The sequence below is a fragment of the Eucyclogobius newberryi genome, unplaced genomic scaffold (assembly GCF_026437365.1).
Source record: "Eucyclogobius newberryi isolate DKJ021-1_F unplaced genomic scaffold, fEucNew1.0.hap1 SCAF_2, whole genome shotgun sequence".
NCBI classification, from domain to species: domain Eukaryota; kingdom Metazoa; phylum Chordata; class Actinopteri; order Gobiiformes; family Gobiidae; genus Eucyclogobius; species Eucyclogobius newberryi.
Window position 1 is genome coordinate 11,584,666 of NW_027315834.1, and position 24,976 is coordinate 11,609,641.

General features: G+C 39.7%; 1 protein-coding gene across 2 annotated transcripts; it reads left to right on the plus strand.

The window, feature by feature from the left end:
* Positions 1-712: 712 nt before the first annotated feature.
* Positions 713-24,574, plus strand: stom (stomatin). Of its 2 annotated transcripts, XM_072453486.1 has the most exons (8): positions 713-855; positions 1,936-1,965; positions 5,780-5,889; positions 7,229-7,301; positions 13,881-13,963; positions 16,263-16,466; positions 20,053-20,187; positions 21,199-24,574. In XM_072453486.1, the coding sequence occupies exons 1-8, from the start codon at positions 792-794 to the stop codon at positions 21,385-21,387; spliced, it is 888 nt and encodes a 295-aa protein (XP_072309587.1). In that variant the 5' UTR covers positions 713-791; the 3' UTR covers positions 21,388-24,574. The 2 variants fall into 2 exon arrangements, with proteins under 2 accessions (XP_072309587.1, XP_072309588.1); XM_072453487.1 differs by lacking the exon at positions 1,936-1,965.
* The last annotated feature ends 402 nt before the right edge of the window (positions 24,575-24,976 follow it).

Sequence of the window (24,976 nt, forward strand, 5' to 3'; positions counted from 1 at the left end):
TTTATGACTGTTCTGATATTGACTATAATGTTTTTAATTATTTATCATGATTAGTTTTCGCGTTTTGTTTAAAGTTTACCTTTGTTTTAGTAGCAGCAGGTGGCGTAAAGGTCACGTGTCTGGCACGAACTGATATCGTACACCTTTATTTGATTGGTACAAAACGTCACGCAAATCTGTTTTAGTCAATACAATTTAGTAAATTCGCGTTTCACCACTTTATTATTTAAAGGCGGTATGGACGATTTTTCGGCGATTTGAGAACGCAGGCCCGTGTGGACTGATACAACACACACGTGCGTTTGTTTATTAGCGCAACAGAGCGCATCGCATCGCTCGTCTCCCGTAGATTTCTGTCCACTTCTGCGTCAGCTCGAACTGTCTTTCTCCGTCTTCATTTTGCCCCGTACACCGAGGGAACTATATTATGATAGATCCATGCGCTTAGGCACGCGGAAACGTGGGGACGAGCCTGACGCGGCTGCAGGTGAGCGATAGCTGCGTTTTATGATTGATACGTGGCAGGACAAATGATTTATCCACGCCACGAGGAAATATGATAAAAAATTTGCTGAAAAAAATCGTCCATTCCACCTTTAATGAAATGAAGAAATAGACTGACGTTTCTGACGTGTTTGCGTCATCACGCCGGGGCGTGGCAGACAGCACGCAGGGCAGAGAAGTCCCCGCCTCCTTCTCCGCGCAGGCTCTTCACTGTTGTCATAAAGTCGTTCCTCTAACGGCTTCTGCTCCGCCGTTTACCGTCCGAACGACAAAGAACCGACCGAATCATGATGGACAATGACCGCCAAGAGTTAGCCATGAAAGAAGCCCGGAGAAGAGAGCGATCTTCAGGTGATTTTACGCACTGCGCGTCTGTTTTCTCTTAATGACGAGATAATTACTAATGCACAGTACAACAACAGACACGCTTTGAGTTCCATATTCAATGCACTGGGAGAAATTAATCAGTAAATGTTGTTATGGTTGCATTTTGCACAACATACGCGATGCAGATATATTACGTGTAAACGTTAGCTCCCGTGGCTAACTGTGGTGCTTCAACCCTAGTGACAGAAGACATGTTAATTTGCACAAAGAATAGCAATAGATCAATTGCCTAAAGTTGAATTATATATGCTACAAAGAATACAAAAGTTACGTAGCTATTTATTGGTGTTGTTGGCTTACGTTTTAATAGGGTTGCAACGATTAATCGACATATCGTGGATAGTTAATTATAAATCATAGTATTTTGATCGTATTTGTTACCCAGAAACTCAAAAATATTTAAAAAAAAATTGTTGCATTATTAAAGCAAAATGTCAAATAATATATATATTTTTTAAAATGTATGTCTGTTGTACATATAGAATATAGTTTTATACCAATCGAGTAGGTTATTTGTGGGGAAAACCTTGAAAAAGCTCTTGAAAAAGATTGACATCATACAAGGGACATGTTCCAGTTTTTGACCCTGTAAACATCAATTCAACAAAATAAAATAAAGCTAGGAAAAATGGCTCTCATATGTTTTTATTTGTCAAATAAAAACATATGTGACATTAGATGAGTTTTTCCCCAGTTTGCTAAGTAATATAAACCTTTAAACCTAAAAGATGTGCTATTCTGGGATAACATTTTTATAATTTTTAGCTAAATTTGAGTATCTAATTATCTTAACTGCATTTTAGTTCAGTGAATCGTCCGACCTGTCAGAGGCACTTTGAATCGTGATGGTTGTTATCAACAATAAAACTTAATTGGACTAAACTAGGCCTAGACTGGCACCAAACATGATTTAAGGCTGAACTGACTTTTACGCTTTCACACCAGTTTAATCCAATAATTATGAAGGTAAAGTCTTGACTATATCATTTATCAATTTTTGTGAATGTTGTCCAATTGTGTTTTACATTTAACTTTCATCTGTAGGTCAAAAGCATGGCATTCATGACATTGAAGGTATGACACCAAAAGCCGACTGTTTGTGTGCTTGCTCATTTTAACATCTATTCATTTTGACATAATTATAATCAACGATGTTACTAGCATGTGGTGGGTAGTACGTTTTACCTGCTGCATGTAAATGTCTAGTAAGTGGCTTCATCCGGCTTTAATTTGCATTTTGATCCCCGACTTGGTCCTTTTATTCTTTTTGTTGACTTGTCAGGCTTCTTCTGCGCACAAATGCACTGAGTTAAACCCGTCTGTCTAATGGACTAATATGAGCCTTGTGTCATTTACGCCGTTATCAAGAAAACAAACGCACACATTGCACATTAGCGGTCTTATTTGAGAGCTTTCAGAATAGACTGCAGTCATGTGACCTCATCTGAACGCTTCCATTTCCTGTACGAAGTAAAGTGGAAAAGAAGTAGGCATGGAATCATTAATTGGTTCTCAGTCAATCTTATTCGTCCTGATTTGCTAATAAAGTGTACATCCTGGAGGGCCCTTCTTTGTGTACTGTCGGATAATTTTGCGTTTTTACCCAGTAGAATTTGAAACAATTACATGGAACGTAGTATTTTGAGCGTTTGGTTGTGTTGCAGTGCGGTGTGTGTTTGATAAAGGCGGCGTAGAGTCACGTGGATTCACTCTTTGATTGTGACCTCGTTCTAACCGCGCCGGCCTCGTAATCAGTGTACACCCGGCATAAGTGAACCTTACCTCCATGTCTGATCTCACCTGAGCTTGGAGCTAAGCAGGGTTGGGCCTGGTTAGTGTTTGGGTGGGAGATCGCTGGGGAAACGTCCTGGGCTGTAGTGCGTGTCGTTCTGTACGCTGGTGTATTCACATTTATTCCACAAACCTGTCTGCGCCGCCATACAATGTAATCCTTCTTCCGGTTATGTGTTATTAGTGAACACAGGGCTGCCGAACCCCAGAGAAAATACGTTTTACACAGACTAAAAGGCCGCTCTGGGAATGCATTGTTGACTTGTTGGTTACATGAACATTGGACATTTTACACAACTCAATCTACTTTATAGCATGTTTTAGCGATGAGACTTTTCCCTCAATCTACATTTAAACCAATGGAATTCCACTGGACTGGAAGTGAGATCACGTGGGAAAAGTGAGCGAAATAAGGTCAATAGGGATGTCACGATTATTCAGTTAATCGATAATCGTGATTATTCAGTTCACAATGTAATCGTAAGAAGAAGAAAAAATAATTACGCATTTAGAAGCTAAATTTAGTATTTTTAGTTCAATCTATCGTCCAAAAAATAGACCTAACTGTAACAAGCTTTATTTTATCTGGCCGTTTTTGTCACATTTAACATTAGTTTGTCTTTCAAAAAAGTTAATTTCCTAAAGCCGGTCACAAACTTGAGGAACAGTAACGTGTCAGACCACGGGTGAATGAAAGAAAATTAAAGATTTCTCAAGGTCGTTTGGTCACAGTCTCAATAATCGTGAATAATCGTTAAATCATGATGTTTTTTCTCACAATATTCTAACACTTGACATTGTGACTTCCCTACTGGTGTTTTGAAGGAGAGTGAGAAGCAAAACGGATGGAAACTAGCAACAGCCCAGGGCATTTATAGAACCTTACCTGGTTAAATAAAGATTAATAAAGAATAAAGACAGAAATAAATGGTGCACATGAGAGTTACAAAGTTGTATAGCCCTTACTGCAGTTCTAATGTAAAACAAAGGTCACAATTATTTGGGTAGTACATGTACATGCCCTCACTCTGTAGACAAGAACATATCCTTTTGACGTATCGATCCTGTTTAGCACGTAGTTTTAGTTCAGAGCTCTACAAACACGTTCTGAAGACCGTCTGGAACAGCAGTAGGTCGAGCTGAGAAGTTTAAGACGCCGGTGAGAGGGCGAGGTTCAGTTGTCGAAGCTCTAAAAGTGAAAAAGTTTCACAAAGACGAGGCGAAGGAGAGGAAAACATCTGCACCTTCATGACTTTTCGAGCGTAATAAAGTGAAATGATTGCGTGTGAAAAGGTCTGAAGCGTCAGAGGTGGCGGAGGCCTTGGGAGTTCTGGTGACGCTTCATAGACAAGACATCAAATCTGCTCTCAACTCTTGATGTCTTTAACTTAACCTTCTTGCACGTTTTAGCTCCTCGTTTTTATGGCACTAAGACCCTAAGGTAACGTGGAGACCTTAATCTTATGCTTATTGACTGTTTTATATTAGCTAACGTTCTTTTTCTTAGCTCTTCTGAGTGCTACATATTACAAAGAGTATAATGTTTGAACCTTATTTAAATCAGAAAAACATATTTAATACCCAGCCATGCAAAATCTTTATAACTGTAGGTTAAGAGATTGAAGTTGACAGGAAACAAAAAAAAAGTTAACATTTCTTGAGGTTTGGTCATCGCACAAACAATGTGCTCCAGTTTCAAGCCTATCCTGAAAACGCCTGTGTCCGGTGCTTTTATAGTGGCACCATTTTGAGTCATGATAGAGGAAAAGGGCTGAACAATTAATCATATTTTAATCGAGATTCATGTCTAATTAATGATATGCTTGGGTTTTTTAAATTGTGATGTCCAGTGAAAGCATGTTTTTTTTGGGGCAGATTTCAGGCTTTAGAGGAGGAATTAGGGCTATTTTTTTGTGTTAAATTGCACTGTTCATGACATTAACACTGAAATCAATGTATAGTTTTGTTTTTCTTATTAGAATAAATACAATATAATTAAATGGAACAAAGTTTGTACCGTGGGATCAGCACAGGGAGTTGTTTTCTTGGGTTTCACATCCAACCAGCTATGTCAGGTTAATCGATAATTGTGATTATTCAGGTTATAATATAATCTTAAGAACACAAGACAATTTTAGAGGCAAAATTAAGTATTTTTAGTCCAAGAATGTTTTATTTTATCTGGTTTTGGTTTTGTTTGGGTGTTTTGATTTTGTCTTTCAAATAGTTACATTTCATAAAGCCGGTCACAAACCTGAGGAACAGTAACATGTCAGACCACGAGAATGAAAGAAAATTAAAAATTGCTTTGTCACAGTCTCAAAAATTGTGAATAATCGTTAAATTGTGATGATTTTTCTCACAATAATCGTAACACTAAAATTTGATATCGCGACATCCCGACATCCAACAAAATGCCTTATGTTATATTCTTACTTACAGTCAACAAAACACTATTTGTAATTTTACAAAACCATTCCATATCTCTCTGATCTGTTCATTTATCTGATTAAAGCTTCACTGACTATAGCAAAACCGCAAAGTGCTTGGTAACGGTGTATTTATGTCAAAAAGCAGATTATACTCACAAATCTTCAGCTTCTGTGCCTTCGTCTTTCTGCTGTCGCCCCATATTAACCTTCATAATATTCAAAATAATTAGTCGACTGATACAAACGTTGGTAGACCGAAATATTTGACATCACATTTAGTCAGCTACATATGTGTACTTTTTTCACATAATTTTCTATATTGCACTGTTTTTGAGTCACCTTAAAGTGCTACAACACATAAAATACAGAAATGAATGGCACACACCACACAAATTAATTAATTAAAAGACATTAATTGATCAAAAGTGGAATTACAACTACATGAGCATTTCTTTGTTGTTTTTAATATTTTAATGCTTCTTTTCTTGTTCCGTTAATCACGTTGCTTACGCGCTGTGCTCTTGCCTTGAATTACTTCCTGATTTGTTTCCCTAAAACTGGCTCCTGCCTAAGATGATGATCCGAAACCAATGAAAACCCGAGCACATTTAGAGTCTGACGTGTGAATGCTCCGATGATTCTGACCCTGCCCGTTCTCCCCTCAGCCCTGGAGAACCCGGACTCGTCCATCGGGCTGTGCGGCTGGATCCTGGTGATGTTCTCCATGCTGCTCACAGTGATCACGCTGCCCATCTCCATCTGGATGTGCATCAAGGTCAGTCCGCGCAGTGTGACACCTGGTACTCTGGTTGCCATGGCGCCTGTCAGTCCGCACACAGGACAAGAGTCAGAATAAAAGCAGATCCTTTCAACTGCTCCATTTACACACGAATTTGTCCCCTCAGGAAATTTGCTTTAAATATAGTATAATAGTAATGTATAAACTACCGTACTTTTCGGGTTATACAGCGCTCCTGAATTAAAGCTGCTCCAATGAAATTTGTAACAAAACACACAGCATTTTGAAGCTTAACAAACAGAAAACACATCACAGCTGTCCCTACTGTCCCCTCTGTCCTTGATTACTCTGTGTGAGTCTGTGTCTTCACATCTGGATCATCTGCTCCTGAGCTCGTAGTTATCCAGTGAGTGTTACATTGTAACATGAAATATTTACACAAACATATGGTCCACGGTAGTGATGGTCAGGTCTGGCAAGAAAGTCTCATTTCAATGCAGCAGGTTCTAAACTGCAGAGCGCCGTATATCGAATGTCTCTTGAGTTTTGCCGCGTCTGTATTCACTTCCTCATTAGACTCATTTCTTCGTGAAAATAAGTCTGATTGTAATAAAACATTGACCACTGTCCACTGACGTCTTCTTCTCGTTTGTCAAATGCTTGCGCTTCCTGCCAGAGTGCCGCTCGGGGGCCATTAGCCAGTAAAAATCTATAAATTAACCGCACTGTTTTATGGGCTGCAGGGGTCAAAGCGTGGGGAAAAAAACCAGAGGCTTAAAGTCTGAAAAGTACGGTATATATTGGAATGTGACCTATTTAGGGCTGCAATGTCTGCAATGTCATCACGTGACCTTTGCATTCTAAACAACAAATCGATAAATCGAAAGAATAATTAGTTCCAGCTCTAGACTCTTTATAACCAAGATAAAAACTTATATTCTGACTTGATTTTTCTATTAAGGTCTTGATACTCGAGACTGATTTCAGCACCACAATTAGAATAAAAGCACACTAAACCTAGACTAGATCAGAACTAAATAAAGACCAAACCAAGTCCCATTCAGGACCAAAATGGGCTCAGTTTAGCACCTGTGAACGCACCCGAAAACAACTCAGGAAAGGTCCAATTTTGCCCTGTTCAAACGCTAAATGAAATTGTTAGTGGCACAGTCCCTAGTGATCTACCTCCATCACTAAAGTAAACTAAGTGTTCATGTTCTAATATCACTAACAAAATGCCTGTTGCGAGTCTCGTGTCGCGTTGCTGTTTTGTCCTTTCACATAATTGTTTCTCTGACTCGTGTGTTTGTCCTCGAGCTCTGGTCTAATGTAATCACGGCGGACTGTTTCCCATCATGCCGTTCTGTGCGCGCAGATCGTGAAGGAGTACGAGCGAGCCATCATCTTTCGCCTGGGACGCATCCTGAAGGGCGGCGCCAAGGGACCAGGTCAGGACACGCCCACACACAAAGCTCTCTCAAGCATTTAAAGAACGTGCTTCATCCTGACACGATATGACGATACAACATGAAACGTTTAGGATTCATTTAAAAGAGGAACACAAGATATGGCTACGGCTAAAAGTGTAATGATAATAGTTAATAGTTTATCTCAATGTATTGATACTATATTATACGCACAAATACCATTGCTTTCCGTTCATTATTTTTGGTAAATGTTCTTGATTTTATTGGAATATTGCTTTGATTAGAGTGTGAATTGCTTGAGACTTGACAGTGATCATGTGGATAAGAGTGCTGCTTTTATTAGATGAATCATGACGGCTCGTGGGGTTGAACTAAAACAAATCTGGAGTTTGTGCAGCAATGGCGCCTTGTGTTCTGTAAAACCTAATCTCAAATCATTTACAACGGGAGAGCATCTGAAACGGGCTGTAAGTAAATGAGATGTTGTACAATCTAACTTTGTCCTCATAGTGTTAAAGGCGGTATGGACGATTTTTCGGCGATCTGAGAACGCAGGCGGAAGTGCGCATGCGCACTCCCCCGTGTGGACTGATACAACACACACGTGCGTTTGTTTATTAGCGCAACGGAGCGCATCACATCTCTCGTCTCCCGTAGATTTCTGTCCACTTCTGCGTCAGCTCGAACTGTCTTTCTCTGTCTTCATTTTGCCCCGTACACTGAGGGAACTGTATTATGATAGATCCATGCGCTTAGGCACGCGGAAACGTGGGGACGAGCCTGACGCGGCTGCAGGTGAGCGGTAGGTGCGTTTTATGATTGATACGTGGCAGGACAAATGATTTATCCACGCAACACGAGGAAATATGATAAAAGATTTGCTGAAAAAAATCGTCCATACCACCTTTAAGAATAGGGGTGCGCCAAGATATCGAATATTGATATATCGTGATACTAAATTTGTATCGATATTGTGTATCGATTTATCGCCATGAGTCATTTTTTGGTGTAATTTGGTATTATTTTGTGACCGCCCTACAATATTGTTGTATATATATATATATATATATATGTGTATATATATATATGTATATATATGTGTATATATATATATATATATATATATATATATATATATATATATATATATATATATGTGTGTATATATATATATAAGATTTTGACCGTTTGGGTGGTTAAAATGGGCGTGTTTCATGTTGAGTTTGTGCAAGTCGTGGTTTTACAAAGACAAATTTTGTTAAAACGTATTGGGTTCTTTAAAAAATAGTGATATATAGTAGCATGTCATGAGCAATATATTGATGATCACATGTATCGCAAAATCGGGATATTATCGTATATTATTGTGAGCCGTGTATTTTGTATCGTGTATTGCATGGAATCATGAGGGACCCTGTGATTCCCAGCCCTAGTTAAGAACATCCTTAATCTTTGTATTAACTACTACTATTAACTACTGTATTTAATAAAAATATAGTTTTAAAGGAGCTGTATCGAATCCAACTACTAAGCTATTTTCCATCCATCCATCCATTTTCTACCGCTTGTTCCCTTTCGAGGTCGCGGGTGACTGGAGCCTATCCCAGTGACTTCGGGCCTTAGGCGGGGTACACCCTGGACAGTGGCCAACTCGTCGCAGGGCCAGTCTAAGCTATTTTCATTTTTTTAAATAGCTTCGTAATCACATCGTTCTAAAAAGTTGTTATTATTTAGCTAATGTGCTGTTCTCTGCAGAAATGTGTCGCGGATGCAAATATAATGGTTTTACTATTTTTTAATGGTCCGTCTGATCATAGCCACTGGTGTTTCCTTGTGCGTTTCTCTCATATTCAAACAGGATTCCACTCAAACATTCCACAACTGATAAACACGCCTGACCTTCATCTGGGATTGTTTTGGTGCAGGCGTGGGAAAAGAAACAGAGCTCATTTTTTGGGGGAAAGGCCAGTTTAAAGCTGTGATATGAGAACAATGAAGGGATCAGGTTTTCAGCACTTTTCTTCACAGTTGCATGAAAATTGTCATGTAAAATGTTTGTATCTTTGGCATGCAAGGTTTACTTTCCAGACATTTGTGTGCCTGGAGTATTTGTTAAAAGCTTTAAACGAGCTCGGTGTGTTTGGCACCGGCGTAAGGTGACTTTATGCTCGTCTCCATGAAGATGTTATTGATTTGCCTGAAATGTTCCACCGTATGGCATTAAACAGTTTTGAATTGATTACATTTTTTCATTGCTTAAAAATACCTTGGAAAAACCTGCATTCTTACTGTGCTCGGACCACCTCTCCACAGATCTGACCTGTGTTTGACCAGGGAACGTGGCTTGCTTCTCTCCATGGAGATGTTATTGCCGGAATTGATGTTATTTACAGGTGTTTTTATTGCTTAAAAATACCTTGAAAAACCTGCATTATTGCCTTCGATGCGGTGACGCCTCTCCACAGATCTGACCTGTATTTGACCAGGTAATGTCGCTTGCTTGTCTCCATGGAGATAGATGAGTTCAATGCCATTCTATAGAACCTTCCAGGCAAAGCTCTTCATGGAGACAAAACAAGCAAAGTTACATAGTGCACCTTTTAATTGTGTTTAATTCATAAATCGATCAAAAAAACTCAAATGTTGGACTGGTTTGAAGTAAGTTTTAAGGCTCTGTAACGACAAATATTTCAAAATTATTGATTAATCTGTCAAATGTGTCTTAGTCTATCATTTTACTGGGAATATACAGATTTGGGAGTAAATTGGGGCTTTATTCAACCATTTTACCTGTGAATACCTTGTACTTTTCTGTGTCCTTCGAGCTTGTGGGCAGATTTTTGGTCAGGTCATAGTTTTGGGAGCGACACGTGGCTCTAATCGCAGCCGTGACGCCCTAAAACAGTTTTGTATCCAGCAGTTAGACTTGTGTTTGTGGTTGTTCTCTCTCCGCTGCTGTAAATGTTAGTTAACCCACATAACCCACCTCTGTGGAGCAGAATCCTGTCGAGCGCATAATAACACACGTTGCCATGGCGACTGGGGCACACAAGGTCAAAAGGGAGGAGACCAGAACAGGTCCGAGCATCTGCACACTGAGAGGATAGAGTCTGCGATACACGGACCAGGGAAAGGGACAGACACAGTGAATCATGGAGTTTTGAACTACGATTTATCTTCCAGGGAAACTTCTGTGAAGAAATATCATGATTTAATGGTTATTCATGATTATTGAGACTTTGGGGATTTCACAGTTGTTTGGTCAATTTCAAAGTTTGTGACCAACTTTATGAACTCTAACGTTCTGAATAATTAAGTAAAATAATGTAACAAAAACAGACCAATAAAAAGCACTTTACGTTTAGTTGTACTTTTTTAGACTATTGATTTTTCCAGTATTTTAGTCCTTCTGATTATGTTACGACCTGACTAATCACAATTATTATCAGTGAAACGAACAGTCTTGACATCAGTCGGAAACTTGAGAATAAAAATCAATTTTTTTGTATTTAAACTGGATTTATTCTGCACAATATACAACATATTCCACAAATACAGAATTTGACTTGCCAAATCTATGGTGAGTTCGAACCAAAAGAGCATACATGTAGTGATTTCTTTTGCACATTACTTCTTTTCTCTCACCCAATTTTCAAAGTTTTTGTACAACGTTGCTGATACATTAGCACTAAAAAACTCAACACTACGTGAACATAGTTTGCACTTTATGGTCCAGCCCTTTTCCTTCCTCAGCTGGAATGAAATCATCAGGACTTACAGTATCTGTCTGTATTATTCATAGAAAACTGTCCAGACAAACTCCAGTAGTCGAGAAACCCTTTACGCTGATCTTATGTCATGTCACTGAAGCCTACAACTGGCCCCGGTCCAAACTAAACCTGGACATGTGACTCCGGTGGATGCCAACAGACTGTTTATGACGACCAGGGGTAAAAATAGAGCTCCACAAACAAGCTATGTTTAGTACATTCAAACAAGCTCTGTATAGTCGTTTTGTAGTGATTTAAGTTGGATGAAGCACGTGTTTTTATGTCTTAGTGGACTTTTATACACCTTTAGTTCTCTGCAGGGGAAAAGTTTAACCAGATATTTGCAGGTTTTGTCATTTACAACTGTTCAAATTGTGATCTTGACGTCCTAAATGTGAAATCTGAATCGACAGCTTTCTTATGCGCACAATTAGAACAGAGCATGGAGTCAATGGTCCTTTTTAATGGAAGTGAACCAGGAAAAGCAGCGTTTATCATGTGACATTTATTAAAAGTTTGTATTTTTTATGTTCAGAAAGTGAATATTGAAAGCATTTTGATTTTAGTTTTTTGTTTGTCATATTGCTTAGCTCACATTGATACTACTTTTTTCTTTTTCTATTCCTATTCTTTTTTTTTCTTTTTTCAAGAGCATTTGCCAGTGCCATGCCAGTCGCTTAATCAATACAAAGGGGCAACAATTTCTTTAATCTACTAACAGCCCTGCAAATTTACCTATAGATTGAATTAAAGCCACTTAATTTAGCTTCTAAATTAGTCATCCTTGTGAGCGCTCAAGAGGAACCGCTGCTATTTAGGCACAGTTAGCTTCAAACGCTACTTCTTTTATTTCAATGCTGCTGCCGCTGACATGTGCCGCTGTGTCATGCGCTGTGTACCGGCCCACGCCTCAGCCTCTGTTTACAACCCCACAACCTCCACGCTGAGGCTACGTCACGCACGCTGAGGCTACGTCACGCACGCTGAGGCTACGTCACGCACGCTCACGCTGAGGCTACGTCACGCTCACGCTGAGGCTACGTCATGCTCACGCTGAGGCTACGTCACGCACGCTGAGGCTGCGTCACGCACGCTCACGCTGAGGCTACGTCACGCTCACGCTGAGGCTACGTCATGCTCACGCTGAGACTACGTCACGCAAGCTGAGGCTGCGTCACGCACGCTCACGCTGAGGCTACGTCACGCACGCTGAGGCTGCGTCACGCACGCTCACGCTGAGGCTACGTCACGCACGCTGAGGCTACGTCACACACGCTGAGGCTACGTCACGCACGCTCACGCTGAGGCTACGTCACGCACGCTGAGGCTACTTCACGCACGCTGAGGCTACATCACGCACGCTCACACTGAGGCTACGTCACGCACGCTGAGGCTACGTCACACACGCTGAGGCTACGTCACGCACGCTCACGCTACGTCACGCACGCTCACGCTGAGGCTAAATCACGCACGCTCACGCTGAGGCTACGACACGCACGCTCACGCTGAGGCTACGACACGCACGCTCACGCTGAGGCTACGTCACGCACGCTCACGCTGAGGCTACGTCACGCACGCTCACGCTGAGGCTACGTCACGCACGCTCACGCTGAGGCTACGTCACGCACGCTCACGCTGAGGCTACGTCACGCACGCTGAGGCTACGTCATGCACGCTCACGCTGAGGCTACGTCACGCTCACGCTGAGGCTACGTCACGCACGCTCACGCTGAGGCTACGTCACGCACGCTCACGCTGAGGCTACGTCACGCACGCTGAGGCTACGTCACGCACGCTCACGCTGAGGCTACGACACGCACGCTCACGCTGAGGCTACGTCACGCACGCTCACGCTGAGGCTACGTCACGCACGCTGAGGCTACGTCACACACGCTGAGGCTACGTCACGCACGCTGAGGCTACGTCACGCACGCTGAGGCTACATCACGCACGCTCACGCTGAGGCTACGTCACGCACGCTCACGCTGAGGCTACGTCACGCACGCTCACGCTGAGGCTACGTCACGCACGCTCACGCTGAGGCTACGTCACGCACGCTGAGGCTACGTCGAGGGGTGTGCGGGGCAGGCGGACTCAAGCTAAGTCGTTTGCATTTCCGGGAAGGGGAGCAGGGTCAAAGATATGGGTGATATTTTTTAACTATTATGTTATGGGTGTTGCACAATTATGATCAACTATGCCTTTAGGGTAGACTACGAAATGGGAAAAATAGCATGATATTGGATCTTTAAGGACTGGACAGACATTATAATTGACATACACATCATGGAAAAAATTACCGCTGGACTCAACTTGAAAATAGACAAATTCAACAAATGGACAAAATGAGACTCTTTCCTTTGGACGCTACCTCATTTTAGTTTTTAATTATCTCTATGGTCCTACCCAGCTCTGCCTTTTTTTAAATATCTTAATCTTTACATAGATCAGTTTGTTTTATGTATGTTTTTGTTGCTGTATGTTTAAAAAAAACGGACAATTATTTACCTCGGGGATCATACCAGACGTCATGTAGACTTTAAACACTGCTGGTTTTGGCAGCATTTGTAACGCAGGACTGGACTGTGGTTTTAGATCATTGCTGTGTTTACAGTCGACTTTGGTGCTGCGCTCACACTCTGCTCTGTCTGTGTGTGTGTCTGTGTGTGTCTGTGTGTCTGTGTGTCTGTGTGTCTGTGTGTCTGTGTCTGTGTGTCTGTGTGTCTGTGTCTGTGTGTCTGTGTGTCTGTGTCTGTCTGTGTCTGTGTGTCTGTGTGTCTGTGTCTGTCTGTCTGTCTGTCTGTCTGTCTGTCTGTGTGCGTTTCCTCAGGCCTGTTCTTCATCCTGCCCTGCACCGACAGTTTAATCAACGTGGACATGCGCACCATCACCTTCGACATCCCACCACAAGAGGTAACACACCTGCACCCTGAGAAAAGTTACATTCACAGGGATGTTTTCAAATGCAGCCAGTGTATTTGCTTCTATGGAAATTCATAATGTTCCACCACGTCATATTATTGCTGATTTGAAGAGGGCAATGTGTGATCTACAGCATATTATACACATTTATACACACACATTTGCAAGACATTTACAGGAACTAGGACGACTCTTTGAACTAAAATGCAGTTAAGATAAATATATGAAGAATTTTGCTAAATCACTAGCACTTGCTAAAATTACTCCGCAAAGAAAAGAAAAAAAAAATTGACAAATAAAAATAAATGTGAGCGAGTTTATTTTGTTGAATTTATGTTTAGAGAGTCAAAAATGTTGTTTTCTTTGTGTAAATTATGCACACAGACTGGAATGAGTTATTTTCTACAGATTTTTCAAAATTTTCTCCACAAATACCTGCTCGATTTGTGTAAAACTATAATTTATATTTACAAGGTATAAATACACCAAATAAAGTCAACATTAGAACATGGTACAAACTTGTCAGCGTGAACACGCCCCTAATGCGCCTTGTATGTTGTATATTAATTCAACCGCACACTCAGTCCTCGCTCCACTTTTCATCTGCTCTATTAAAAAAAGCCATTAATGTCTGTTATCGATCAGGATGTGCACAGTGGCAGAGTGGTTAACACAGACGTGCAGTTTCGATTAACCTCTTCTCTCTTTGGTGCCGTGGTTTCCTGTAGCTCATTTCCCCTTTTAAATCTTCGTATTTTCTTAAATGTCATTAATCAGAAGATTTCCTTTTTGTAATCCATTAGAAAAAATGCTCTGTGTCTGTAAATGTCATGTTTGGGGTCTTTACAACACAATTAAGTGACTGATAAACTAAGCATTTACCTCTTTCTCTCTTCCTCTGCTTTTCTTTCTCTCTCTGTTTTTCTCTTCTGCTGCTGATCTCTCTCTCTCTATTTTCCTCTGCTGCGCTCTCTCTCTCACTCTCCCTCTCTCTCTCTGTTTTTTCCTCTGCTGTTCTATCTCTCTCTTTGTTTCCTCTGCTGTTCTATCTCTCTCTTTGTTTCCTCTGCTGTTCTGTCTCTCTCTCTTTGTTTCCTCTGCTGTTCTGTCTCTCTCTCTTTGTTTCCTCTGCTGTTCTGTCTCTCTCTCTTTGTTTCCTCTGCTGTTCTGTCTCTCTCTCTTTGTTTCCTCTGCTGTTCTGTCTCTCTCTCTTTGTTTCCTCTGCTGTTCTGTCTCTCTCTTTGTTTCCTCTGCTGTTCTGTCTCTCTCTCTTTGTTTCCTCTGCTGTTCTGTCTCTCTCTCTTTGTTTCCTCTGCTGTTCTGTCTCTCTCTCTTTGTTTCCTCTGCTGTTCTTTCTCTCTTTGTTTCCTCTGCTGTTCTTTCTCTCTCTCTTTGTTTCCTCTGCTGTTCTGTCTCTCTCTCTTTGTTTCCTCTGCTGTTCTGTCTCTCTCTCTTTGTTTCCTCTGCTGTTCTTTCTCTCTTTGTTTCCTCTGCTGTTCTTTCTCTCTTTGTTTCCTCTGCTGTTCTGTCTCTCTCTCTTTGTTTCCTCTGCTGTTCTTTCTCTCTCTCTTTGTTTCCTCTGCTGTTCTGTCTCTCTCTCTTTGTTTCCTCTGCTGTTCTGTCTCTCTCTCTTTGTTTCCTCTGCTGTTCTGTCTTTCTCTCTTTGTTTCCTCTGCTGTTCTGTCTCTCTCTCTTTGTTTCCTCTGCTGTTCTGTCTCTCTCTCTTTGTTTCCTCTGCTGTTCTTTCTCTCTTTGTTTCCTCTGCTGTTCTGTCTCTCTCTCTTTGTTTCCTCTGCTGTTCTGTCTCTCTCTCTTTGTTTCCTCTGCTGTTCTTTCTCTCTTTGTTTCCTCTGCTGTTCTGTCTCTCTCTCTTTGTTTCCTCTGCTGTTCTGTCTCTCTCTCTTTGTTTCCTCTGCTGTTCTTTCTCTCTCTTTGTTTCCTCTGCTGTTCTGTCTCTCTCTCTTTGTTTCCTCTGCTGTTCTGTCTCTCTCTTTGTTTCCTCTGCTGTTCTGTCTCTCTCTCTTTGTTTCCTCTGCTGTTCTGTCTCTCTCTCTTTGTTTCCTCTGCTGTTCTGTCTCTCTCTCTTTGTTTCCTCTGCTGTTCTTTCTCTCTTTGTTTCCTCTGCTGTTCTTTCTCTCTTTGTTTCCTCTGCTGTTCTTTCTCTCTTTGTTTCCTCTGCTGTTCTTTCTCTCTTTGTTTCCTCTGCTGTTCTTTCTCTCTTTGTTTCCTCTGCTGTTCTTTCTCTCTTTGTTTCCTCTGCTGTTCTTTCTCTGTGTTTTCCCTGTGGTAGGTTCTGACCAAAGACTCTGTGACGGTCAGTGTGGACGGGGTGGTGTATTACCGCGTACAGAATGCCATCCTGGCCGTCGCTAACATCACAAACGCTGACGCTGCCACGCGCCTGCTGGCTCAGACCACACTGAGGAACGTCCTGGGCACCAAGAACCTGGCCGAGATCCTGTCTGACCGAGAGGAGATCGCTCACAGCATGCAGGTACGACAGAGGCGTTTCACTCTGAAGATGACAGGAATGATTCATTTATTGACTTTATTATTTCATCCTTAACCCTCTGCTTTTAGACTGCCCAATTTGATTGTTTCTTTCAAGATTTCATCACATTATTTTAATATTTTAGTTAGAATAAATAAATAAACGTCACAAAATGATCTATATATATTATGATCTTATATATATATATAAAAACCTGAATATTTGGTTCGTAATGTCAAGACTAATTGTACATTTTGAAACAAGTTTTTCTCTAACCACAGATTGATTATGTACTGCTCACTATCAGGGGATTGCTCTAATGTTTGGCTCCTCTGCCTCTCATTACAAACATTATTATTATTGCCTAATTGCAGCCATTAGTGCAATATTTCCAGTACATATCCATCACTAATCTCACAATGATCTGTGCAGTTTTCACTCATCGGCTGATAACTTCTCAAAACACACGGTAAAAACATTTCTCTGATCAGTATTGGGTTTGTTTTGAAGATTTGTAATCAGTTTAGGCCGGAGTGGGTCAGTGGACTGAACGTTCACCGTGTGTGAGGCGTAACAGCGGCTGATCCACCTGTGGCCACACAACGACCATCAAGTGTGGAGTGAATGAATATTGAGTGCAAAGTCTCTTGGAGTGTCTAAAAATGTGCAGTCTTTACACTATAAAAGCTGAATGCGTTCCACTTCATGGCTGAGTAGATAGCACATATGCCAGGGTCCTTGTGTAGCCGGCCGCAGCAGTGTGAGAACTTGTCAGTCATCAGTTAAAGACATTTTTAGACTTGAATACTATTGTGAATACTTTTCATACTGACTTGTAGCACTGTGACAGCCACAGTGGAAGTGCTAAATGACGTTACAATTGCCATCGACAGTAAGAAATGCTGTGCTGCTCTGTTTATTGACCTCTCAAGGCATTTGACCCTGTGGATCACACTCAAAACGTTCAAACTGATCAAAACGTTAATTAAAATTGGCTTTTCTAATCAGGCAGTATCTGGTTCAGTGACTATTTGTCAAATAGATCACAGTGAACACAAATGTTAGAGACAACATCTTCCTTTTTAGGGGTCACAAAAGGTGTACCTCAGGGCTCAATCCTAGGACCTATTTTGTTTTTGATCTATATTAGCGATTTGTGTGAAAACCTGCCTAATGCCTAAATCATCTGTACACAGACGATAATTTACTGCTGTTCAAAGCCTTTTGAATTGTTACAATCTACATTTGACATCTCCATCTCGTCTGCTTTCACTGAAATGAGTTTGGAATGCAGATAAAACCATGGTTACGTTGTTTTCAAACCAAAGCGAGCTTCGGGAGAATATTCCTGTAATAACAACTGTGCAAGCAAAGCAAATTGAGATAGACAGCTATGAATATATTGGTTTTATTGTTGCTTCAAGGCTTTCTTTTAAAGAACATATTGCAATATTGGTTCGCAAATTAAAGGTAAAGCTACGATTTTACTTCAGAAACAGAACCCGTCACACTGCACGGAAATGCTTTGTCTCAGTTGTACCTGTGATTGATTATGGGGATGTTATTTATGTGGCAGCATCATCCATGTGTTTACAGTCACTGAGCCCAGTATATCATTGTGCTTTGGGGTTTGTGACAGGATGTAGTCATCACTGTGAGCTCCACTGTAAAGCCCAGTGGCCTTCACTGACAGATAATACACACATCAGATGCTTCTTTGAATAGTTCCATGTTATTCATCTTCACTTCTGCAGAGAACCACAAGCTACTACTGTTAATACTCAAATAACATTTATCACTCAGTTGCAAGTCCCTCATGTTCAAACCGAGCTGGGAAAACAAGCTTTTAGTTTCTCTGCTCCTTCTTCTTGGAAACGAAACAGTCAAATCCAGTTTCTCTCAACAAATTCTGTTCACTGTAGAGACTGTGGGAACTGTATCACTCAGTGTTTGTGCTTTTAAATATTTGAAGATGACATGTGCTGCTGACCTCTTGGCCAGGTCCCCCCTTGAAAAAGAGCTCTTGATCTCAATGGGTGTGTTCCTGGTTAAATAAAATATACAAAAATACGGCTTTAAAATTAAACTATTTAGAATAATAACTTTTATTATAGGTGCCTTGGCTTCCTCTTTTTCTTGTAAGTGTGTTACCAATGAGCACCTTCAACCTCGATTAACAGGATCTCCTTTTTCTGAATTTGCTGACTGTCTTTTCCTCTCTGTACATACAAGACAAAGTAAAGTAAAATAAAACTAGTGAAAGAATGGCTCGTATTTCAGACTGTGTTGAGCTCTGAAGGCTTTGCAAGTTTGACTCCCAAGAATCCCTACTGAAAACTAGATCTCTTACCTTTTATACTTTCTAACTTTTTAACCACATTTTCGATCCCAGTTTTGATTCCACATCCACATCGTTCAGCTCTTCTCTTCCGACTCCGCGCCAGGCAGATTTTTTTTACCCACCTCTTTTCTCCACGGTGCGTTTGACAAACCGTATAAAGCCGCAGTCACCTGATGCAGACAAAGCACTGCTGAACACCAGGCCTGTTCGCAAAACCCGCGGCTAATCCCGGGCTCCAGCTCCGGTCCCAGCTGCCCTCGCTCACATTTACGCGACGCACAACGGCACCCGGCCCTGCCACTGTAAGCCATTAAATATTTATTGCAGACACGGCGGCGTTTGCAAGTGATCAAGCAAAGCAGTTCAATAACCTCGGCTCCAGATGGCACTCTCATCTCAGAGGTTTGAGAAGGCATCAGGGACATCTGCTCCCGGGCTGCCAGCGCTTTCTCTCACTATTCTTAGGTCTGTAATATGGCAAGAGATTTGGTTTAGAAAGATGTAGCAAAATCAGATCCGTCCCTGCACATTTCATAGCGGTTAAGGGATTTCTGCGTTAAAGCTGTCGCAAAATCGATAGTCAATTATAGCCATTACGTGAGGGAAGTGGTCTGCAGGAAGGCATTTTATTGGACTGTAGAGTTGTCTGAAGACTGAAAACATCACATAAACAGGGCAAAATATGACATTTTCTTAATCGTTTTAGATTGGTCCTTATCTTTATTAGAACAAGTAAAACACAGCATGTTCATATTAAAGGAACAACAGTTATTTTGTGTCGAAAATTACAGTAAGTTGTCTAAAAATAGCACTTTTTATTGTCATTGTAATAATTACATGTGAAATTATTTTGACGACGCTTATCAAGCCACTTATTTTATTCTTATTATTGATTTTATTGATTTATTTTTTCATTATTTATTCAAATAATTATTTTGATTTTTAGCACTAGCACCACATGAAAAATTTGGGACTAAACCAGGAGATAAACCTTGATTAAACCAAGAACTAAGACCCTATAATGGCCCTGTCCCCATCTTAAAATACATTGAACTGTAGTGTGAAAACCCCTCTTGAGTCTTGACTAAACTGGGAATGAGACCAAACCAAGTCTGGACTCAGTTGGACTCAAACCAAGACCAAAGTACAATTGTAAAAGTAAATAAAACACAAACTTAACTACCGGTAACTACCAATGTTTGTGTAAAACTCACTGAGCCCTTGTGTGTTCCACGTTCTGTTCTGCAGTCGACTCTGGACGACGCCACTGATGACTGGGGCATAAAGGTGGAGCGGGTGGAGATCAAGGACGTGAAGCTCCCTCTGCAGCTGCAGCGAGCCATGGCTGCAGAGGCCGAAGCCAGTCGAGAGGCGCGCGCCAAGGTACTGCGTCAATATCACATCATTCACTCCGGTTCCATTATTTATTCACTTTGTATTAAGCCTAATGCCACCAAAATACTGGTGTTTGCTGTGTGTAATCGTGCGTTTCTATGGGTACAATGAAACCTAAGCTTTTTCCTGGAGACACAAACTAAATAAGATGATGTTGACTGTTTTTCTTGGCCTGATTCAAGAAGAAATCAACATTTATCTAATCCCATCTGTTGCTATAATGTATATATTTGTTTTTTGGAGACTGGGTATTTTGTTTGCAGTGAAATTGCAGTTTCAATTTGATTACATCCGGGATACACATTTGAAGTTTTTTCTTCGACTGTCAGTGTCAGCCCTCAACCATCAGTTAACCAATAATGTTTTTTTCTAATATTAAATTAATTGTCAGAGTAAGCGACAGGTCTTTGATCTGTGTACAACTCAACTGAATGTTTTAAATGCACTGTGGACTTGTAATGTAAGTCTTAAATAAAGGCCTTTTCAGTGTTTATTTTACCATCATTATTAGTATTATCTTGTCTTACGCTAGCTGTTTTTTATTTTATTTGTATTTAGTTTTATTTTATTTTTATCTTTATTTATTTTTCCCCTCCATTCCTTATTAGGAAATGAGAGGTTTTGTCTATAGGAGTTTTTGTTTATAAGAGTTTTTGTTTATAAGAGTTTTTGTTTATAAGAGTTCTTCTATTAAGAGTGTGTTTTTAAATTCCTATAAGTTATCTGTCCTTTTCCTCTGTATCTACTGCGTCGGGTTTGCTCAGTCTTGATCATCCATTATCCAATAGCATAAATTCAGTTCGTTTTAATATTTTCCAATATTTTATCTATATTTTAAAATCTAAAACGTGGCCATAAATTAAATCAAGTTGTAGTAAAGTTCACAAATCTTCCACCGGGGAATCACTTTTTGCTTTTTGATGTAAACGTCTCGTCTTTGTTTTTACCTGGTTAAATAAAGGTAATGAATAAATAAATTGTGTCCCGTTAAACTCGCAGGTGATCGCGGCCGAGGGTGAGATGAACGCGTCGCGGGCCCTGAAGGAGGCGTCCTTGGTGATCGCCGAGTCGCCGTCCGCTCTCCAGCTGCGCTACCTCCAAACCCTCAACACCATCGCCGCCGAGAAGAACTCCACCATCATCTTCCCTCTGCCGCTGGAGATGATGCAGGCCTTTATGAAGCCATGAGCAGCCTGCCCCGCCTCCAAACCCACCCACCGACCCCACACAGCGCCAAGTATTTACCTCAAACTGTAGCGGCTCTTTCTGCCGGTGACGTCACGGCATATGGGATTTTAGCGTTGAGTTATAAAATGTTCTCAACACTTTTAATGTGAAAGAGCTGCGACAGCCTGATGATGAATATAAAAGCCCTGCTCAGTATTTAGTTTGTACCCGACATCTAAAAAGAGAAACTGTAAGTAAACAGTTTTAGAAAACCAGATAAACAATAGGAACACTGCAGCTACACTCACATTCATCACTGACACAGGCTTTGGGATCACACACAGTTCAACTCAATACATTTCTGTCCTTTTATAAGACGTTTCTGAGTCCGTTTGTTGAGAAAATGAATTGGGGATGTTTCGATATGAATATTTTGAGCCGACATGCGAAATACATCTTACTGTTGTGGCTGATAACTGATAACAGAGACCACAAAAGTATGTTAAGTTATAGATAAATCAACTAAATATGTTTATCTGGTTTATAAAACAATTTCTGGCATGGTTGTCTAAACATACGGACATATTTTTGCCTCCAATTTCTATTTTAGCAGCTAAACTCTCACCCAGTCGGAGCATTTTTCCATATTTTTCCATTTTACAGTTTAAAGTTCATTTGTACCCAAAAAAAAAGCAAAGAAACTCATTGTGCCGCTCATAACTGTGCCACTCACTGCCTCAGTCTAAATGTCGAGGAGCATTTTACTAAACGAAAGAACGTCTGTGCGTAACGTCTGCAGAGAGAGAAGGAGCTCCACAAAGGTAGAATCTGAAGGCTGTGAGTGACATTTCAGTTACACGTTCGGTTCTGAATTAGAGATGTGAATAATAGTCTCCAATTTCAGTTTTATTGTGAGAAGAAATTTTGTAGTTTTAAGTTTAGAGTTAAAAAGTGATTTACAGGTAGATATTTTGTTGCTGTAGATTACACATAAAGTGGGTGTTGCCAAAATGCATTTAAAGATTAATCTCTAAATTCTTGTGAGAAGCCAACTGTTAAATCGGTCTAAAAGGTCACATTTAGTTCAGTTACGCTAAAATATTGGATCTTCAGGCCTTCATTATAATCTGTTTACACACAGTTGTCATTAGCCAATCAGAGCTCACCCTGCCATCACGAACTTCAGCCAAAAAGTCTTCATATTTAATATTCTCAGACGGGGAAGTGCCTTAGACAAGTCTACTGTTTCACTGCACGAACAGAAGAAAACAACAGAATTATTATTATTAAATTATTATTATTTTAAGTGTCGCACTATTTTGAATTCCACAATTAAAAAAAAGGGAAATTTAAGTTTTAGTTAAAGTCTATATGACAGGTGTCTGCATGTTTCACTAAAATATAGAAACTCAAATATATTTCATATTTTACTAAACATTTTGCCTATTTGTCCACCTAGCAACCATGCTGTAAAAAAGCCAATAAATAAATACATTTTATCCATATAAATTACACAATAGTTATGAATGGTCAAACAATAATGCCATTTAACACCTTTACTCTGTTGAATGATCGATTAAACTGTCAGTTAAGTGTAAATTGTCGCTGTGCTTTCAACGACAGGTCGCACATTGATGACATCACAGAGGGATTCTGTCTCAGCACTACTTCCTGTCATTCTAAACAATTATTTTTCAAAATTTCTGCTCAAACTGCATATTGACTTTACGCCTGAAGTGCATTTATTTATTCATTTTTATGTGGGATTACATCAGAAGCCAAGATATATTATTCAAAAGCTCTAGAAATATTTCTCTGAAGAAACTATAAGGCATTAACACTTTTTAAAACTGAACATTTCTGTACATTTTCAGCTAAACTGTCAGGTCAAAAACATTTTTAGTTACCCATGTTAGTCATTTTAAGTTGTTATGAATATGTTTGTGTATTTTTGTACCACAACCACCACTAAAAATCTAAAGATGTAAGCGCTGAACTTAAATATGTGTCAATGTTTTAGGTTTTTATGCAAAAGTGTATAAGATGTTCTGTGTAGCAAGGCCCCTGATTTGAGTGAATTTTGTTTTAAAATGCAATTAAACTGAGCAATCATTCATTTTCTTTCAATCTTTTATTTCAAACTAATATGTGAAGAAAATATATGTGCAGAAAACTTAAAATGTAAAGAATTTATTTCAAAAATGTAGTAAAAAACTGCATTTTCTCGGGGGAGACATTTTAAGTATTTATATTTTTCCACTTCTGTCAGTATCTGCATATCCATATCTGGTATTTATCACTGAAATCGAGTAATCTACATTTATGACCAGTTGGAGTTTGTGGGTCGTCTGGAGCTGGAAACACGTTTAAAATATTACATTATCATTTTCAGACGATTAATGACGTGTGGGGTTTGGAGGTCGTTTTTCAAAGTGATCAAATTTAGGAAAAGATTTACAATTTAGGCTGGAAAACGGATGGAATATAGTTTGGGTGAGTTGACGTGTTTTTGAGTTTACGTGTTAACTTTAAAAATCAAACTTGTCATGGACTCACCATAAATTAAATGTAAAATATAACAGTTTAGGCCTGTTCATTGTTAAATTGAATACATAATCTGTCCAAACCCGACTATTTCGACACAAAATCGACACTTGTTTCAAAACGGGAGTCATTTTCCCCTCGCCTGAAGCCTTAACCTCTCAACTATGCATTCACGTCTCAGTATCTCGACTAACGCAAACCAAACAATTTGATGAAACGTTCCCATTTCTGTCTGTTCTGATATGAGAAAGTAATTGTTTTTTATCCATTTGAAAATCCAAAATTTTGGTTGAGTCGGTGTTTTCCATTTGGAGCTTGTACTGTTACTGCTTTATTGTATTACTCCAGTATACATATATATCAAATATCTATAACCTTGTAATGCACTGTGGGAAAGAATTCTGTTGAAACATGATATTTATTTTCTTCTTTTCACTGTTGTCACTTTTATGTTACAATGTATCTTTGTATTTGTCAAAAAAAAATAAGTTTGGTTCATTTCTACAGTTTTAGGTCAAATATATGTTCAGAGATTGATTTTCACGTTTATGTTGTTCTTCATGAAATGTTGAAAATTGTCACTTCATCTTTCGCAGCATAACATCTTCCTAACTGTTAATTTGCAGCTTTTCTTTGAATAAATTTGTTACGAATGTGCACAGAAGTCTGCGTCATCTCTGTAAAGTAACTCAATTTCAAGCTATAGTGCACGATCAGAGTCACAAATTGTCAGAGTGTACAAATTGTCTTGCAATTTGTACTTTGTAATAGTTTTATTTTTCGATTCATGAAATTATCGATTGAACGAGACGTTTTAAACACATTATCAACCAAATAAACGTTGGAATAGAATGACTAAAGGCTTCTAGATAAAGTGTAATTACGTATAAAATCTGAAATTGTTGATTCTTTTTTGAAATTCTGATCTGATAATGTCGCTGTCTTTGTTATAAAAACATATTTTCTACGTGTTTTAGAATATATTTGAATGTATGGCTCACAATTGCAAAAAAAATACTCAAAGCAATGATCTTTTTCCATCATTTTTTTATTGATTGTGGCGAAT

Coding starts and splice junctions, on each gene's coding strand:
- stom (XM_072453486.1), top strand. CDS start 792: ATGATGGACAATGACCGCCAAGAGTTAGCCATGAAAGAAGCCCGGAGA. Junction 5,890..7,228: donor CCATCTGGATGTGCATCAAG/GTCAGTCCGCGC, acceptor CTGTGCGCGCAG/ATCGTGAAGGAGTACGAGCG. Junction 13,964..16,262: donor TCGACATCCCACCACAAGAG/GTAACACACCTG, acceptor TCCCTGTGGTAG/GTTCTGACCAAAGACTCTGT.